We start from the raw sequence: 19,995 nt of genomic DNA on the forward strand, positions 1-19,995 counted from the left end.
TTAATAGTGAACGTCTTTTTTCTTTTTAAAATGTTCAAAATGCATGCCCAAGATTAATGAGAATCAAATGCTTTGGACCATAACTGTGTATTTCCATTTATTTCAGCTGAAAATGGTTCTTCTGTGCTGTTCTCACATTTTCAGGGCATGTTAGCATGGGAATGGATTGTTGTTCCACAGTAACTAGGTCCCACATTCAAAATCCAATAAAAGAGGGGGAAAAAGCAACAACAAAAGAAAGATAAAACCGATGCACATCTAAAACAAATCCCAACATGATCCATGCAAGCATGAAAAGTTTCATTTTCAATCTGGGGAAGCCTGGAAATGCAATTTACTACATTCTGTTGCTTGCTCATAAATATCCCAACTCTTATCCAACTGATCAATCATCTACCCTCTTCTATGATTTATTTCTGCACTCAAGCACCAAATTAAGCCCTTATGAAGAACACTCTGTGACCCAAATCGTATTGCCAAAAAGACTGTAATTGATAAAACTTTCAGGCCTCTCATTGTATGTACTGTAAATTGGTTGTCTTCTTACCCAATGCATACTGGACTGCTAACAGTAAACCTGTTCCAGGATCCTGGGGCTAAATTTTTTTTTGGGATGTCAAATGAGTATGTTAAAGAGAACGGATGCAGATGGGCGTATAGCCAGTTCCATAGTAAATTCCAGTTCTATTCATGAATGTTCAAGACTTCAAGCACAAATCAAATTCTTGAAAAATGTCCACTAATCTTTTAGTTTGCTAAGATTTTTTTCTTCTTCTTTAAATAGCACTAGCTCAGTTGATTCATTTGCAAGAGTTGTCGAAAGTTTTAATGAGACTTAAAGTTAGGCATGGATCTCACATGACAAACCATGTTTCTCCAAACTGAAAACTTCATTTTACATTATATCTGGAACAGAACATTTGTTAGATAATCGACCATAAAACATCTAAGAAGAGGGTGTCTGAGCATTAACATGTTCGATAAAAGCATTGGATGACTGGTGAGCAAAGTACTTTTGCTGGAACTTTACATATGGGTATCCAATAGCAGACAGGAAACAGGCAGGCTTTGACAGGGAAAGGATCTCATACCAAACTTGGTCATTCTCATCCATCTCAACTGAAAACCGTTCTTCACCAGCCTGCATTCAAATTTTCATGACACAATAAAAAAATTCAAAACATCAAAGTTGATACAGAAGCAAAAACATATGCTCTGAAGATTATGACAACATAAACGACAAGAAGGAATAGATAATACAAGATCCAATGTCCAATCCACTTTACAAAGAAGAAAAACAACGGAAAAGAAAGAGAACAAGGTACAACATGACAGAATTTTCAACTCCTTAAATGTCCAGGTCTACGGCCCCAGGCCCCAACAACATTCGTCAAAATTGCCCAGGTATTTTCTACAGTGAAATTTTATTGAATTAAAGCTGAAATCTGAGTGGGGAGAAGAGAAAGACTAACCAGCAGGTGACCATCAAGGGTTCCACTACCGAATCCAAAAGAAGCCTTGAGCTTCTTGGAATCACTACCTTCAGTAACATAGGATACCTGGAGAGGCATCAACATCCAAGGAAGAAATTGTTTGACACAGACGCAGAACTTCGTTTCAGTTCGTATTGGAGTATTGGGATTAACGAATGCCCAATTTAATGCAAAATGCCTGCAAATACATCGATGGAATTAACCAAATTTTAGAAATATGTGTCTTCCTCCGTCGAAAGAACAAACATATACAACAAGTATGTGATGAACCTCCAAGTCTGAAGAGCAGTCTTAGCTTTCTCATAGGTAGCGAGACCACACCCAACTGGAACACGTGAGTGGTTAATGAAAAAGCCGTCTTTTGCGAGCTCACCGTCTTGCTGAAGAGAAGAAAAGGGTTTAGCAGTTGCGCCTCTGTATTTGGGGTCGTAGTTGAAGCTGCCTGACCTGAGATTTTTGTAAACAAATTTTGCAGTTGAAAAAAAAATAAGCACAATTTCTTTGACGATGGAGACTGAATACTGAGAGATTGGAAACTCGCAAGTTCTCATTCATTACTTGTTAATGCAGTCTTTCTGATCTTTAAGAGAAGGGCAACTCCAAGACAAGAACACCATCTCTCTCTCCAACTCTCAATTCCGAATCAAATGGTTGAAGCAGACAAAACACTAATAGGGTCCAGGTCTACTAGAGTGGGAAATCTTAACCTGCAAACACATACGATTGTTGATAGAAGGAAGAATTAGGGCTTCGACCCAACGTGAAATTACAGTTCATGCATTTTGCAACGCGTGGGTGAAAATCACTCAACACCCACACAAATACAATGAAAATTATACAGATGTGGCAATGCCCCAATTAGAAGCTCAATTAAAAAAAAAATCCACTAAATTGTGGAGATAGGAGAAAATTGTGGAGAATTGATTTACTCGAAGCTCTCCTTTCGCCTATTGATAGAAAAAAAAAAAGTTTACCATCACATGAAAGAAGTCATAGGTTTGAGTTTCTCTGATCTAATATTTCCTTGTCCTGTATATAAGTAAAAAATATAAGCTTGTAGAAGTAAAAAATTGTTCGAGGCTTTGAGCATATAAGCTAGTTGCGGTTGAAACAAAAGTCTCACATACTTTCCTGTCACACATTGCTGCTGTTCCTATTCACATGGTTTGGTAAATATTGCTGCTGTTCCTATTCACTCATGTGATAGTGAGGAATCCAAAACCCATCTTATACATTATTACAGGTGGAGCTAGACAGAAACCATTGGATCTATAGAAACTTGGAGCTTAATTTTTAAGTATTGGAGATGAAACAGGAATGGAATACTGAGAAACAAAAGGGGATATAGGGCAAGTGAGATGCTGAGTTGGGAAATGAGAATAAGTCTGGGCTCTTTATCTTGTCAGCTTTTGTTAAATTACTTGCAGTTTGTGTGCTTCATTTTATTCGAGTAAGCACATCCACTGGTAATAACTTTTTGATTAAGGGCTTAATTCATTTTAGTGCTCTTAATTATTGTAACAAACAAGTCAGATGTCTTACGAAGATGCCTGTTTTGTCTTTCTTTTGAAGGGAGCATCTAAACCCATCTGGGTGAATCAATTTGGCAGCTCAGAAACAATCTCCATTGACCAAATAATCTATTCCCTTGGATAACATTTAGAAAATTTCTGAGTAAGATTTTATAACTTTCTCTACAACAGAAGCCAAAGATAGAACATCCAAAGGTCAGCTTGGCAATGACAAACTCCTCCCAGTGGGGATTCAATACTCCACCCCCTATTTCTAGTAAGAACCCTTCTCAAAAAAGAAGAAAAAAAAAAATCCAAAGATAGTTAAAGAAGACGGTTATACAGAGGAAAAATATACCCTGCATCCTTCAATTTGTTCCCTGAAGCAAACTATGGATGCCATCGATGATCCTTGAAGCTTCTCTTGACAATATGAAATGTTCAAAACTCAAAAGCATTTCCTAACGATAGCTTGGGTCTGGTGTTTCAAAAAAAGGGGGGGGGGGGGGGGGAAAAAAGGGGGTGACAATATGAAGAAATGTTCAAAACTTCAAATTAGTTCAATTTCTAACGATATGTTGGGTATGGATGTTTCAAAAACAGGGTAGTTGCAGAGAAGAAAAAATGTGACGATACGAGCTTAGAGAAGAAATTATCATACAAGCTTTTTCTAACGTCAAATGGTTATTAAATTATCAAACAAGCTTTGACGATACGAGCTTAGGAAAATCGACTGCAAACACTAGTTGAAATGGAATGAAAAAAAAAGTTCGTAAAGAAAAAGTTCGTAAACAAGAAACCGACCTTAAAAGATCAGCCGCCAGAGCTAAGAGCTCTTGCAAGCCTTAAACCAGATGAATTTGACCTCGAAGCTCGGAAATCTTTGTAAAAAATGTCAAATGAAGGAGAAAGCAGATGTTTTTAGTAATTCAGAAAGAACTCTTTCACAGCCAGGTCGATCAACTTCAGAAGATTGTTGTTCAAACTCACTGGTGTAAATCCTACGGCTCAAGAATGTCTCTTCCTTTTCTTCCTTTGTCGTTAGGAAAAAAGTAGCAATAGTGAACAGAGTGAGAAGCTGACAGGGAGGTTTGAGGAGCCGCCGTTAGAATATGGGGAATTTTTGACGGAATGGAGGCTTGCGTTAGGGTTGGAGAGAGATTGAAAGAGTTTTTTTTTATAAAATAGTGTGTATTTCCTATTCTACCCCATTTTAATTTTAAAATTTCAAGTGTACGCATAAATGAGGTGAATGAATTCTCACCCATAATCCTAAAAAAAAAATCCACCTATTTTGGAGTTTTTCTATTATTTTAAATAAAAATAAAAAAATAATTAATATCAAATAATTTAAAATAATGAACAATTATCATAATAAGAAAATAATAATTGATACAAAAAAAGAGCCTAAGAGGGTCTTTAATTAAATTTTTGGTAAAGTTTTGTCAAATTCGAATTGTCTCCCTCGACCTGCCGTCGATCACAAATTACAGTGGCCCATAGGGTTAGGGTGATAGTTTATTTTTATTTAATTTTTTTTATTTGTTACTTATGGTCCCCACATAACTTGTGGTTGTAATGCAGTCGAGGTAGCATAGAGTGTTGTTCTTTGTCAGAGGAGATGATCCACACTCGATTTTGTCCTTTCGGATAAATTTCTTAAGAGTTTAAACTTCTACTAAGTTTTCTTATAAAAAAAAAAAAAACTACTAAATTTTGGCTAAAGTAATTATATTGATATCTAAAGAAAACTTTTTTAGTAAGGGCGTTAAGTGGTAAGTAATGCCACTTGGCTTCTTAAAATTAAGTCAAAGTTCCGATTTATCGAATCCTTGTGGATGCAAAATTTCCCAACTTCATTTATTTGGTTGAGATTCACCCACAGTTAAACTTATGCGGATCGAACACCGGTTTAGTCAGAGCAAAGCCTTGTATATTGGGGTTGGCAACCCAAAAAAAGGAAAAAAAAAAAAAAAAATTTTTTGCATGTTTGGTTTTTTGGCTGATTAGTATGAGAATAATTGATACCTAAGCAACGTCAGACGAACAAAGGATCGGATTCTATAAGATTTTTAAAATGAATCAGTGTTAAACTTGTGCATGTTTGGTTCATTATTCGATTGGTGATTATGAGAATATTAACACTTAAAGCAATATCAGACGAATAAGAGATAAGATTATTTAAAATTAATCAACGTGCAAACTTATTTTGATATTGTAACATGAAGGTAGCATATCAATGGATTCACATCCTCTGTAATTTGAATTTTATTTGAACTCTAGTTTGTTGGGTACTACGTTGGATTACTTAAATGTATCCCGAACATGGCACAATCCTGGGCCCAAGACCCCGGGAATTGTAGGCTTAATCGCGTGTTAGACTAACCCACCATTGACCTGTAATTTGAATTTTATTTAAACTCTAGATTGATGGATTAACATCCTGTAACATTGGATTTCCTTAAGCACATGACACAATCCTAAGAGGGAATTGTAGGGTATTAGATTGGGTATTTGTCACCCTCTAGATTGATATGGGATCCGAACCGTAATTCATTTTCCCAACAAACACTCTAGAGTTTCAAATAAAATTCAAATTTAAGTGTGGATTTAAACTAAAATTGAAATTTAGTTTAAACTCTAGTTTGAGTAACCGTTGGATTACTTAAATGCCACATGGCACAATCCTAAGAGGGAATTGTAGGGAATTGTAGGAAATTTTTTTCCCAGAGGATGTGAATCCCTATATATCAATAATGGGATTCACATCCCTCTCGTAATTCATTTCCCCTACAATTCCCAATTCCCCTCATAGGATTGTGCCATGTGGTATTTAAATAATCCAACGATTATCCAATTTAAACTAAATTTGAATTTTATTTAAACCCATTCATAAATTTGAATTTTATTTAAACTCTAGTTTGTTGGGTAACCATTGGATTACTTAAATGCCATATAACACAATCCTAAGAGGGAATTGTAGGGAATTACAGGAAAAGGAATTTCAAAGGATGTGAATCCATATATATCAATATAGAGGGTGACAAATACGGATTCACATCCTCTGTAATTCCCTTCTCTACAATTCCCTGTAATTTCCTCATAAGATTGTGCCATGTGGCATTCAAGTAATTCAACGGTTATCCAATTTAAACTAAATTTGAATTTTATTTAAATCCACCCATAAATTTGAATTTTATTTAAACTCTAGTTTGTTGGGTAACCTTTGGATTACTTAAATGCCACATGGCACAATCCTATGAGGGAATTGTAGGGAAGGGAATTACAGAGGATGTGAATCCGACAAATACCTAATCTAGTGATGTTTGTGACCTTTGCACCAACCAGACTCAATTAAAGAATACCATTCCTATTTTGATTCAAGTTGTTGAAAATATAATTTCACAAGAGCCAATTGCCTATGTACAAAGCCATCAAGGACATTTCAGGTGCATACATACATTGAGTTGATCAACACTTACCCAAAGAAGGAAAAAAAAATTGATCACCATGGGACCTGTAGAAATATGGAATATTCCCCCTTTGGACTGGTTTGTGTCACTAGAACATCATCAGGATTAGATTCAAGTTCTCTATTAGCTGGGTTGTATGAATGGTCTCTCTTGGCTAGCTAAATTGCTAGTGATCCAAGAGAAATTTGTTTATAACTCTTTTTCTTATGTATATATATATTTTCTTCATGTGATCAACAAGGTGGAAAACTTTCTACGTCATGTAATACGAAACGTTCTTCTAAATGTAACGTGCCTGTCACTTCCATTTTCTCCTATCAGCGCATACATCATCCTCACTACAAACAAAAGAACCAGAACCCTATTTAAAACCAGAGCTTAGGCTTCTCTCACACATCAAAAAACCCAGACCACAGAGTCGTGCAATAACAGGGAAATCAAGAGAGAAAGACAGCAAAAATGGTGAGCAGCAGCCACGATAATCACCATTTCCTCCTTCTGACCCTTCCTGCCCAAGGTCACATCAACCCAACCCTGCAACTCGCAAAGCGCCTCCTTCAAACTGGCGCTCGTGTCACCTTCTCAACAAGCTTGTCCGCCTACAACCGCATGTTTCAGAATTCTTCTTCCACCCTCGATGGCCTAATCTTTGCTCCTTTCTCCGATGGATCTGATGATCTCTTCAAACCCGGCCGTTCCAATTACATGTCTGAGCTCAAAACCCGCGCCACAGATTTCATAACAGACCTTGCTGGCAACCTCGCCAAGGAAGGTCACCCCATCACTTGTATCATCTACAGCCTAGTTCTTCCTTGGGCTGCCCATCTTGCTCGTAAGCTCAGCATTCCTTCTGCTCTTCTCTGGATTCAGCCAGCAACAGTACTTGACCTCTACTATTACTACTTCCATGGCTATGAAGATGTCATCACCAGTGATCATATTGAGCTTCCTGGAGATTTACCTGTATTCACAAGCCGAGATATTCCTTCCTTCTTCCTTGACAAAAACCACTCAGCTCTTCAAACATTTCAAGAACAGTTCAAGACATTGGAAGAAGATCCAGAAACCACCACCAAGCAATGGGTTCTGGTGAATACCTTCGATGCCCTTGAGCCCCAAGCTCTAGGAACTGTTTCTGATAAGCTTAAGCTAATTGGTGTTGGACCTTTGCTTCCATCGGCTTTCCTAGATGCTGCGGATCCGTCCGATAAATCCTTCGGAGCAGACTTGTTTAGTAGTGGCTCTAAAGATTTCGTTGATCAGTGGCTCAACTCAAAGGCAGAGGGGTCTGTTGTTTATGTATCCTTTGGAAGCCTTGCCATTCTATCGAAGCCACAAATGGAAGCCATTGCTGATGGGTTGTTAGCAAGTGGGCGGCCATTTTTGTGGGTGATTCGAGGAGGAAAAGAGGACAAAGAGGAATTGAAGATTATGGAAAGGTTGGAGGAACTGAACCAAAAGGGTTTGATAGTGCCATGGTGTTCACAGGTGGAGGTTCTTTCTCACCCATCGGTGGGTTGTTTTGTAACTCATTGTGGGTGGAATTCAACTTTGGAAGGTTTGGTTTCTGGAGTACCAATGGTTGGATTTCCACAGTGGTCAGATCAACCAACCAATGCAAAGCTAATCCAAGATGTTTGGAGGACAGGGATGCGGGTGAAGGTCAGTAGTGATGAAGCAGGTTGCACTGTCAAGAGTGAAGAGATTGTAAGGTGCTTGGAAATGGTAATGGAAGGGGAGAGTGGGGAAGAGATGAGAAAGAACGCAAAGCGTTGGAGTAATTTGGCAAGAGAAGCTGCGAAGGAAGGTGGTTCTTCTGATAGGAACATTCGAATCTTCATGGAAGCGTTAGGTGGCATGTAAAATGTTTTTTTTTGGGTAGAAGGCATGTAAAATGTGATAGAATTAAAAACTTCATTTAGGGCTGTTTGGTTACATGAGTCTTGAGATTTCAAATATCTAGATATTTCAAATCTATAAATTTCAAATCTATGGAGTTATAATTTATAAAATTAGATGTTTGGTTGTGGAATGAAATCTGTGGATTCATCCTTAAAAACTATTTGATCGACGTGATTTTTGTGAATGTGCAAATGAATAGCTTTTTTGAAATCTCTGGATTTCACCCCTTACCCATAAATCTACAGATTCATGTTTTTAGTGTAAAAAGGTGAATATCTAGATTTCATGAATCTAAAGATTTTTACAACCAAACGAATATAATTCTCAGATTCATGAATCTAGAGATTTCAAATCTCTGGATTCATGTAACCAAACAGGCCCTTAATAATTTAATTTTTCAAATATTTTGTTAGCACCAAAGGATCTCATCCAATATGTTAATAATAGTAAAAAACTAAAAAAAAGCTTGCGCTCATCAAAGAGTAAAATAAATTAAAAAAAAGGGAAAGGCCTCAATAATCACAAGTACATGTTAGAGTTTATTGTACAAGGAACCTCAAATAATGATCGAAAAAGAAAAACTTATTTCACTTGGGTTCTTTGGTTGGCAGGATTCGTAATCTATATTTTTCAGCTTTCTTTGACCTGCAAATTCTGTCGGGAAAATACATAACAAAGATATAAGAAAAGGTTAATTTCTCAAACAAGAAAAACATTTCCACAAAGAAATGGCTCTCTTCAATTATTCACAGTTGCAGACTAGTGTCTTGAAGAACCAACTCTACAGTAGAATTGTAGGCAATCTTACTGAGTCTAGTCCCCAAAGAGGTCCCAAGGTTTGCTGTAAGTGGTGCGCCAGTGTAATTGAATGGTGTGGGAGGACGGTCAGGGAATCTGTCCTAAATACTCCCTTGATATTGAAATAATGAGATTGAAGAAGCCCAATCTTGGGCATCACAAGAGTGATGTTGTTTAAGGAAGCAGTGAATCGTGTTCCATTTTGGCAAGTAGGGCATGGATTCATTCCCAAACCATTGGTATAAAAGAGATGTCTGTCCACATTTAATGGAACATTTGCAGGGAAGTTAGGAGAGTCTAGAATCTTAAAGGAATGAATGAAGATGCTTTGTTTATCTATGCTCTGCAAACTCGCCTCTCTTGCAACTTGCATCTTTGACGCCGCCGACTAATTACAACTGCCTATCTTCTTCCACCGTCATCCTCACCCTTCCTTGCAACGCCACCCCATTCGGGTTGCGAATCTTGTGCAACTCCCCAAAATTTTATTGTTTTTTCTGCAATCCCAACCCCTGCCCCTATGATAGAAAACTAAGTGTGAGGCTTTTATCTCAACGACCTGCAGATGTGACAGTAACGATAACAATGAAGGTAGATGGGTTTTGGTTTTGAATTCCCTCTCTACTGCCGGAGAGAGGGAAGTCAACGGTGAAGAGAGAGAGATGATGGTGGGGAGGGAGAATGTGAGGGGAGTGAGACAATGGAGGTAATTTGATAAGGGTATTTAAGTCATTTAGTGAGTTAAATTAGGGGTGATAATATCATTTAACTACTCAAAGGGTATTTAGGTAATTTTCATTTCAAATTTTAAATGAGTTAAATGGGGGATAAAGGCATTTAGATTATTTTACTCATCACTCGACAAAAAACCTTAATCGTGAGTAACTTGTAATTTTGATAATGGGTGCCATGTAATTTAGAGCATATATATAATAGGTGGTCCCTAGTTTCACCCCAATAATAGTGGGTGCCGTGTAAAAATTTCTAGATTTTTCTTATTTTCTAGTTCTCATTGTAAGCCTTTGCACCTTGATAGAGAATGTAAAAAGGAGTACCTACACTCTTTCATACCGTTCCTTTTGTCTATGTACATAATAAATATCGTGTTCTCCTTGTCCTTCTTTTCATGCATGCATTTCTTTGTCTAGGTTTTTATCGGAATAGATCCCGTTGCATAAATATGTCCTTATGCTGGAATGAATCGCTATCATACTAAGAAGGTTTGTGACTTGGTCATATCATTCACTCACCTCTTCTTTTTTTCAATTGCCCTTACCAGTTTCCTTACCTCAACTCAAGCCATAAAATGTATCCCGTTGCAAGAGTAGTGTGTCCTCTCGATGTATTGGAACATGTCACCGTTAACAAAGGAGGGTTGATGTTCCCTCTCGATGTATTGGAACATGTCACCGTTAACAATGGAGGGTTGATGTTCCTTTACACTCTTCAAGGTTGATTTTTCCCTTAATATCTCACAGTTGGTGCCCTCCGCTACACAATGTTCAGACTTTTTATCGAGTGCGACCTATGCAAGCATTAACCCTATGCACTACTAGTGCAAGCACTAACCCCATCAATGGAGCGCCACCGGAGGCCTAGTATAGTCCACAGAAGCCGGTATGACTTATGCCCAGGCCAAAGACACACAACTGTCCAATGCAAGAAACAGAAGAGCAGAGGAGATTCAAACCTGGGACACGAGGTTTATCAAACCACTTTGGAATGAACTTGGGACCACTAGACCACCATTCCCTTGGTGGTTGGGGTTTAGTGTTACCCAATTATATGTACAATTAGGGGGCAAAAATTTACTTACATGTTATTTCGAGGTGATTATTTTCTTCCTGAGATTTATTCACAGTTCGATTAATACCTATTTCAGTGATTTACCAATGTTAGTGTAGTCCTACATTCATGATGATCCTACACTTAGGATCATCCCTTCACTCATCTATTGTACACTCTTCCCTCAAAGATCTTAGGGAATGACTCTAGAGCTTCATTAATCTAATTTAACTCTTCATTTTGTTAAGCTTTGTATGAATTTAATAATGCAATAGAGACTTAGCACTTTGTTTGTTCAGAGTGTAGTATCAGTACCTGAATCCTACACTCTTGAGTCCTACACTTGCTAATCTGATTCGTATTTTGCCCCCATTTCTAATCAAAACTTTGGGGCTTCTAGTTGTACGGCCTCACTAAGGTCAGGCTTCACTTTAACTCATAATTCCAATATGCTAATCAAATTGGACAAGCCTTAGTATCATTGACTGTAGGTTCTGTCTGACTGAATGGTCTAGTTGAACCATACACTCAAACCCTATACTTAACCCAACTTTAGTGTTTTGGTCCAAATTACCCTACAAAGCTTAGGGCTTTTGCTCATAGCTTTGGGTGATCCTTCAAAATTTAATCAAGATTTTTGCATAACATGTCACACCCCACCCAGCCGGATCCGGTCATACCCGAATACCCGTGGGGGTGATACACCGCAAGATCTAGGTTCAGTGACAAATCCATACAAAACATGATATAGCATAATTAAATGGACAAGAATAAATCAAGTTTATCATACTAAGTTATCAAAACTGAAATAATGGTTACAGTCATCCATTACTTCAAAATAAAAGGTATAACATCAGAGTTTTAAAAAGAAAAGAGAGTAGTTTTATTCGCAGCGGAAAAATAAACTAAACTTGTTCTCTAATGGAATCCAATCCAAAAGAACAATCTTGATACTGGCATGAAGCTCCATGTGCGTCCACTTCTTCTTCGGTCACTCCTTCAAGAAGATATACTAGCAACGAATCCTCCATTTGGAAGAAGTCCTCATAACCGCAAGATAATCTAATAGAAAAAGACATATAAAAGGAATGAGTTCAACAGAACTCAGTGAGGTCAACTCAACATTATATCACACATTCATTCTCAAGATTCCACACCACACATATAATATAAATATTGATAATGAAATTAATGACAATGATATGATATATGAATGATTATACTCCTAACTCTATCATGAAGTCTCTATGGTAGACACGCATTAAGTCATACACCAGTCTTCTTTGGGCGGTCTCATCACTCTTCCCTCACGGCACTCAAGCACGTCTGTTGGGTTCTCCGCGGTTGTTGTGTAATGTCCTGTCAAGCCATGGTTGGGGATTAGGTCACCACTCTCTCACATCACCATTGGTATAAGATCTGGCGCGTGTCAAGGATAATCTTAGGCCCAATGCAAAGTCATATGGTCTCGTACTACATATGGTCCGGATATTTCCCCTCACGCCTAGTGCTCTGTTGGTTCAATACCTTCCCACCTATGAATGGAATCCTCAATGGAGGCATCTGTTGGACCCCATTCATTAACCCAGTGGTCATCCACATATAATGGACAGGATGATCTCCATGTCCTCTCACGGGTCATTTCACCGGTCTTGAGCGTCCATGAGCCCTTATCTATTATATGCAACCCTACCTCTCTATGATGATAGTGGGCCTGCTTGACATACAGGACCCAGCCACTAACATCACGGGTTAACCGGCTTCAATACCCCTGCCGAAAGGGTAGTAATACTCATGAGGTCATCTAACCAAACACTTCTAGACATGCCCTAAATATGTAAATTAGTAATCGGGAAAGAGCCAAGGGCACCATAGGAATGCGTCCCATACCGCCTCCTTTGGTATCCTATGGCGGAAATGCCAAAATGGCATTCCCCATTCCCAACCACAATATAAGCAATCATATAATATCACTAGGGCAATGGGTGAACCCACAACCCTAGTAGAAAATACAAGGTAGAAGAAATAATAATATTTCTCCTCTCATACAATCACATTCCATTTCATAACAACAATAATAGATTTCAAAGCAAGGAGCAACATCAGAAGTAATAATAAACATAAATCATAGCAATTCGTATTTAACAAAAGACATAAAATAACCACAAGATAATACTAAAACAATACAAGATATCAATAATGAAAAGTAATCGACATCATTACACATGTAATATAAAGTTAAGTATATTCCTCACCTTTTACTTTGTTCTTCCTCCAAATCCAAGAATCTACTCCCACAAATTAGTGATTAAAGATATATTAACCTATTCATGCAAAATAAATAATTATCACAAATTAGAGCCAATTTGGGTTTCAAAGGATATCCTAAAATCTTCCCACAAAAACCCAAATCTGAAAACTAGGCTAAAAAAGGGTAGTTCTCAACCTCACTAGTGAATGGTCACTAATTTGCCACCAACTCGAAGTTTATAATGAAACAAAACTTTGGGAAAATCTAATTGGAAACAAAAGGATCCTACGGGTACCTTCAATTTTATTAAATTTGACCCATCTCAAAAAGCCCCAAACTTGACTCTCATAAATCACCCGTGGGTGACCTAGAGAATCAAAATTCTAAAATCTTTTGCAAGGAGATAAACCAATACTCCCAAACTCAAGGGAAACATTAATATAAGAAAATATAAGCATCTAGGGTACCTATCATTATTCCCTTTCACGGATCCCTCAATAGAAAAGAAAAGATATCACTCCCACAAACTAGGAAGGGACATTAATACAATAAAGGAAAGCAACCAAGATACCTAACGACCTTCTCTTTCAAGATTCCTCAAAAAGAAAGGAGAGAAAATACTCACAAAATTGTGAGTAAGAGAAGCATTAAAGAAAATTAACCTTTCGTAATGATTTTGCGAAGATTCGGATCACAGACACCTTCGGAAGAATGGAAATCGCTCCTCTATTTCGTTTATCCTTTTCTCCAAAGCCTCCGCCTCTTTCTAGCCTCCAAAAATGCGTTTACGGATGAGATAAAACATAAATAGGGTTTAAAAATCCGAATTTCCAATTTTGCCCCTAAATAGAAAATAGGGTGGGGGTTGGTTCACCTAAACGGCTCAAACTTCTGGCTCATGGTTGGACCCCCAAACGAACTCCGATTTTGATGATTTTTGGCTCGTTGGAAAGGTCTTCCGACGATCTTTGATTTGATATCTTATTTGCGTCAATCGGATTCTCCATCACTGATCTACAGATATTCCAAAATTACCCTTTTTACACTATCGAGACTAATCTTCTCTCTTTACTTAAACTTTAAGAGAGTTTTTAAGTCATTATAAGGGTCATTTACCAACATTGGTTCAATTTCCAATCCTTCGGGCTCGAATTGAATGGTCCACAATTGTCGCCGAATCAAGGCCCAGGTTCTCGGTCTTAAAACCACGGGTTAAAGGGGTAGAAATCTGGGGGATTTCACATTCCTCCCCCCTTAAAAGAAATTTCGTCCTCGAAATTGGGAGAATACTAGGCTTCCAAAGAGATGGAGATACATTGCTTTTATCTTGACTTTCTTCTCCCAAAATCTATGGGAAACAAATAACAATAAGTCTTTTGTAATAAAACAAGGAGTAAATCTGACATGCTTTGAAATCAAATCGAAAGTATGATCATGGCTTCATGAAGATTTCACAAGGATCATGGCGAAGATTAATATGAAGATCACAAAACTTTAAGAATGAAAGGAGATTGTAGAAGAGATGGTTGCAAGGATCAATATGTTGCAAGGATGCAACATCTACTTCATAATCTCAATCTCAAAGAATAAATCATAGCAAGAGTAGATCAATACAACACAAGAGAGATTAAAATTCTTTGATTGAAGAATAGGAGATGAAAAGCTTGAAGTCTTGAAACAATTAGAAGGAATAACAAATCATGAAGATCACACTTGATTTCTTTTCAAAATCATCATGTGGAGAATTCACAAGGTTATAGAGTATATGAAGATTCACTCTAAAACGACAGTGGATAGAAGGATCACCATGGGAATGACTTAAGATCACCCTCCTATCAAAAGGAATATAAGGCACAAGAAGAACTCGAAGAGAGAATATGTCAAGTTTGGGGTAAACTTCTACTAAACGAAATTAGGCAACTCATATGATAGAGAATAAATCGAACAATGTATATGGTAGGTATGCATTAGGCACAGCAGCAAGGTTAGGGTTAGGTGGGATTTTACAATCTCCCCCCCTTAAAATAATTTCGTCCTCGAAATTGAAAGCATACTTGAACTCCCAATAAGATGAGGAACTTCTTCGGGGTGTGATTGTTCCACCGAATTTTTACAAAGGGGATGGAAAGTACAACGAAGAATAGGTCTAATGGGTAAAGAGCTGACTTCTTAAACAGCTAAGAGGAACTCAAAACAACACTCATGGACACTTCATACAGATTATCAAAATCAACAACACAAGAAAACATTCATTCTTACCTATCTTTCTTTTCAATTTCATTATTAACAACATGATTTTTTTCAGAACTGGGAAATGCTTGCTGATATTGGTTAAAAACATGCCTAGGGGTGTTTAGAAACATGCTCCAACCAATTTCCGCACAAGCCAAGCTTCAACAAAAAGATTTCGCACACTTTGCACCAATTTCACTATTCACTTTACCAAAATCCCAAATTCACAAACACTTGTCCCATACATCCATCTCTTGTAATAACCACTAGCAAACCAACCAACCATTTGAGTTTAAGACAAGAATAAATACCAATTGAAGCGCTTAAAAGGTCCAAATTTTTTTTTTTATTTAAATCTTTTATTTTTATTATTATTTTATTATTTATTATTTATTATTTATTATTGGAAACTAATAGAAGTGCTTAGAAGCTTTCCAAAATTTTCTTTTTAATAAATCCCATGGGGGTCTTTGGAATAAGAGGGCCAAAAGAAAGAAAACTAATAATAATAATAATAATAATTTCAATTTTTTTTTTTTTTTTCCAAGAGTACTAGGGGTTTCTGAAATTAGGATCCAATTTTTTTTTTTTAAATAATAAATAAACACCCAGTCTTTGAAATCAAGGGCCCGAGAAAAAAAATGTTCTTTTTATTTTATTTTATTTTTTTTTATTTTTAAAGGAATCAAATGTGGTTTTTGAAATCACATACCCAAAAGAAGAAGAAAAACTTTCTTTCAAATTTTTTTTTTTTTTGGTGGGACCCGGGAGGTTTCTGAAATTAAGGGCCCAAAAAAAATGTTTTTATTTTATTTTTAATTTAATTTTGTTTATATACATATATAAATATTTATTTTTATTTTTTATTTTAAAAAACCCAGGTGTCTCTAAAAAAAAGTCCCGAGAAGAAACTCTTTTTTTTTTTTTTAATATTTATATTTATTTTATATTTAATATTTTTTAAAACACAGGTCTCTAAAAACAGCGTCCCGGAAAAAAAAAAGTTTTTTTTTTTTTTTTTTTTTTGAAAAACCATGGGGGATTGGGCCGGTGGCTTCAAGCGCCCGGCCACCCGCCCGGTAGGTCTCTGATTTTCAGAGACCTGCCAAAAGTAAATTTTTTTTTTTTTTTTTTTTTTTGAAAAACAAAGGGAGGTTGGGCCGGTGGCTTCAAGCGCCCGGCCACCCGCCCGGTAGGTCTCTGGAAATCAGAGACCTGCCAAAACAGAAATTCTTTTTTTTTTTTTTTTTTTTTGGGTATTTCCTTTCTGTGCGCGCGCGCGCGGGGCGCTGGCGTGGCCGTCTGCGCTGCGCGCGCGGACGTGCCTGCTGCGCTGCGCGCGTGGACGTGCCTGCTGCGCGCGCGCGCGTGCCCACAGCCCTTTTTTTTTTTTTTTTTTTTTTTTTTTCATTCTTTAACCTTTTTAACATTCTCTCACCCTCACTCTTGCCTTGGGGGTGGTTTTACTATACTTCTAGGTTAGATCTAACCCCATGCGATGCTCAAACATGATATTTAACTACATCTCCTTCTCGAAATCAAATACAAACTTTCTCCACACACTATCTTCGCTTATATGTGAGGTATCCTCATTGATTTCACATATACCATTCCACGAGCAGCACCCCTAGGTATCCAACCTTGGGTACGGGTGTCGCTTGACCCGTATCTTTAGACACTTCGGAGTGGATTTCACTAACACGAAAAACTGAGAGAGAAAAATTCGGAGAACTTCCTTCGTCCAAAATGCCTCAACCTCCACCCAAGCGTTAACAACCTTGACTCTACCTTCTACCATCACAGATGTACCGGGTAACTCCACTCGGCTTTATTATGTTTCAAACACATTTTATTATGCATGTTTGTCCACGCTATTTCACTTAATATTGGGTTATGATATTTTAGAATCTAAGTATTTTATCAATTATGCACTTTACTGTTTCATATGCTTTATTGTGTTTTAAGCTTTTGTTTAATTAATGACATTAATGACTTTGTGTTCCATATACTTATTGTATCTTATTCAAGTTGATTCATTATGCAACATTACAATAAATTTTCTAAGTTCATGTTGAGCCTATTATTCACTCCTATTAGGTAGAGTCATTTATGGATCGATGACTCAGGATGCCCCTACTGTATCATATAATGTTAGGACTTGTATGAACCTAGGCTCTGATACCACTTCTGTCACACCCCACCCAGCCGGATCCGGTCATACCCGAATACCCGTGGGGGTGATACACCGCAAGATCTAGGTTCAGTGACAAATCCATACAAAACATGATATAGCATAATTAAATGGACAAGAATAAATCAAGTTTATCATACTAAGTTATCAAAACTGAAATAATGGTTACAGTCATCCATTACTTCAAAATAAAAGGTATAACATCAGAGTTTTAAAAAGAAAAGAGAGTAGTTTTATTCGCAGCGGAAAAATAAACTAAACTTGTTCTCTAATGGAATCCAATCCAAAAGAACAATCTTGATACTGGCATGAAGCTCCATGTGCGTCCACTTCTTCTTCGGTCACTCCTTCAAGAAGATATACTAGCAACGAATCCTCCATTTGGAAGAAGTCCTCATAACCTGCAGTATAATCTAATAGAAAAAGACATATAAAAGGAATGAGTTCAACGGAACTCGGTGAGGTCAACTCAACATTATATCACACATTCATTCTCAAGATTCCACACCACACATATAATATAAATATTGATAATGAAATTAATGACAATGATATGATATATGAATGATTATACTCCTAACTCTATCATGAAGTCTCTATGGTAGACACGCATTAAGTCATACACCAGTCTTCTTTGGGCGGTCTCATCACTCTTCCCTCACGGCACTCAAGCACGTCCGTTGGGTTCTCCGCGGTTGTTGTGTAATGTCCTGTCAAGCCATGGTTGGGGATTAGGTCACCACTCTCTCACATCACCATTGGTATAAGATCTGGCGCGTGTCAAGGATAATCTTAGGCCCAATGCAAAGTCATATGGTCTCGTACTACATATGGTCCGGATATTTCCCCTCACGCCTAGTGCTCTGTTGGTTCAATACCTTCCCACCTATGAATGGAATCCTCAATGGAGGCATCTGTTGGACCCCATTCATTAACCCAGTGGTCATCCACATATAATGGACAGGATGATCTCCATGTCCTCTCACGGGTCATTTCCACCGGTCTTGAGCGTCCATGAGCCCTTATCTATTATATGCAACCCTACCTCTCTATGATGATAGTGGGCCACGCTTGACATCACGGACCCGACCACTAACATCACGGGTTAACCGGCTTCAATACCCCTGCCGAAAGGGTAGTAATACTCATGAGGTCATCTAACCAAACACTTCTAGACATGCCCTAAATATGTAAATTAGTAATCGGGAAAGAGCCAAGGGCACCATAGGAATGCGTCCCATACCGCCTCCTTTGGTATCCTATGGCAGAAATGCCAAAATGGCATTCCCCATTCCCAACCACAATATAAGCAATCATATAATATCACTAGGGCAATGGGTGAACCCACAACCCTAGTAGAAAATACAAGGTAGAAGAAATAATAATATTTCTCCTCTCATACAATCACATTCCATTTCATAACAACAATAATAGATTTCAAAGCAAGGAGCAACATCAGAAGTAATAATAAACATAAATCATAGCAATTCGTATTTAACAAAAGACATAAAATAACCACAAGATAATACTAAAACAATACAAGATATCAATAATGAAAAGTAACTGACATCATTACACATGTAATATAAAGTTAAGTATATTCCTCACCTTTTACTTTGTTCTTCCTCCAAATCCAAGAATCTACTCCCACAAATTAGTGATTAAAGATATATTAACCTATTCATGCAAAATAAATAATTATCACAAATTAGAGCCAATTTGGGTTTCAAAGGATATCCTAAAATCTTCCCACAAAAACCCAAATCTGAAAACTAGGCTAAAAAAGGGTAGTTCTCAACCTCACTAGTGAATGGTCACTAATTTGCCACCAACTCGAAGTTTATAATGAAACAAAACTTTGGGAAAATCTAATTGGAAACAAAAGGATCCTACGGGTACCTTCAATTTTATTAAATTTGACCCATCTCAAAAAGCCCCAAACTTGACTCTCATAAATCACCCGTGGGTGACCTAGAGAATCAAAATTCTAAAATCTTTTGCAAGGAGATAAACCAATACTCCCAAACTCAAGGGAAACATTAATATAAGAAAATATAAGCATCTAGGGTACCTATCATTATTCCCTTTCACAGATCCCTCAATAGAAAAGAAAAGATATCACTCCCACAAACTAGGAAGGGACATTAATACAATAAAGGAAAGCAACCAAGATACCTAACGACCTTCTCTTTCAAGATTCCTCAAAAAGAAAGGAGAGAAAATACTCACAAAATTGTGAGTAAGAGAAGCATTAAAGAAAATTAACCTTTCGTAATGATTTTGCGAAGATTCGGATCACAGACACCTTCGGAAGAATGGAAATCGCTCCTCTATTTCGTTTATCCTTTTCTCCAAAGCC

At 37.3% G+C, this 19,995-nt stretch overlaps 1 protein-coding gene and 1 pseudogene across 4 annotated transcripts; one reads left to right on the forward strand and one right to left on the reverse strand.

The window, feature by feature from the left end:
• Positions 1 to 379: 379 nt before the first annotated feature.
• On the reverse strand, positions 380 to 4,116 carry LOC149015442 (outer envelope protein). 4 transcript variants are annotated; one of them, XM_089155785.1, is made up of 5 exons: positions 3,809 to 4,116; positions 2,052 to 2,200; positions 1,764 to 1,940; positions 1,473 to 1,671; positions 380 to 1,141 (listed from the first exon to the last, which is right to left on the reverse strand). In XM_089155785.1, the coding sequence occupies exons 2-5, from the start codon at positions 2,108 to 2,110 to the stop codon at positions 947 to 949; spliced, it is 630 nt and encodes a 209-aa protein (XP_089011911.1). In that variant the 5' UTR covers positions 2,111 to 2,200; positions 3,809 to 4,116; the 3' UTR covers positions 380 to 946. The 4 variants fall into 4 exon arrangements, with proteins under 4 accessions (XP_089011911.1, XP_089011915.1, XP_089011912.1 ...); XM_089155789.1 differs by lacking the exon at positions 3,809 to 4,116 and adding an exon at positions 3,363 to 3,420; XM_089155786.1 differs by lacking the exon at positions 3,809 to 4,116 and adding an exon at positions 2,468 to 3,201.
• A 2,820-nt stretch (positions 4,117 to 6,936) lies between these two features.
• LOC149015443 (phloretin 4'-O-glucosyltransferase pseudogene) lies at positions 6,937 to 8,340 on the forward strand (annotated as a pseudogene).
• The last annotated feature ends 11,655 nt before the right edge of the window (positions 8,341 to 19,995 follow it).

This window comes from Hakea prostrata, chromosome 5, assembly GCF_041222555.1.
Source record: "Hakea prostrata isolate BN-2017 chromosome 5, UWA_Hpros_2, whole genome shotgun sequence".
Lineage (NCBI taxonomy): Eukaryota > Viridiplantae > Streptophyta > Magnoliopsida > Proteales > Proteaceae > Hakea > Hakea prostrata.

Bases quoted from the DNA above. Each gene is read 5' to 3' on its own strand.
- LOC149015442 (XM_089155785.1), bottom strand. From the start codon at position 2,110: ATGGTGTTCTTGTCTTGGAGTTGCCCTTCTCTTAAAGATCAGAAAGAC. The intron at 1,941-2,051 runs GTAATGAATGAG...CAAAAATCTCAG, and splicing joins CAGAAAGACTGCATTAACAA to GTCAGGCAGCTTCAACTACG. The intron at 1,142-1,472 runs GTTAGTCTTTCT...ATTTGAATGCAG, and splicing joins CCCTTGATGGTCACCTGCTG to GCTGGTGAAGAACGGTTTTC.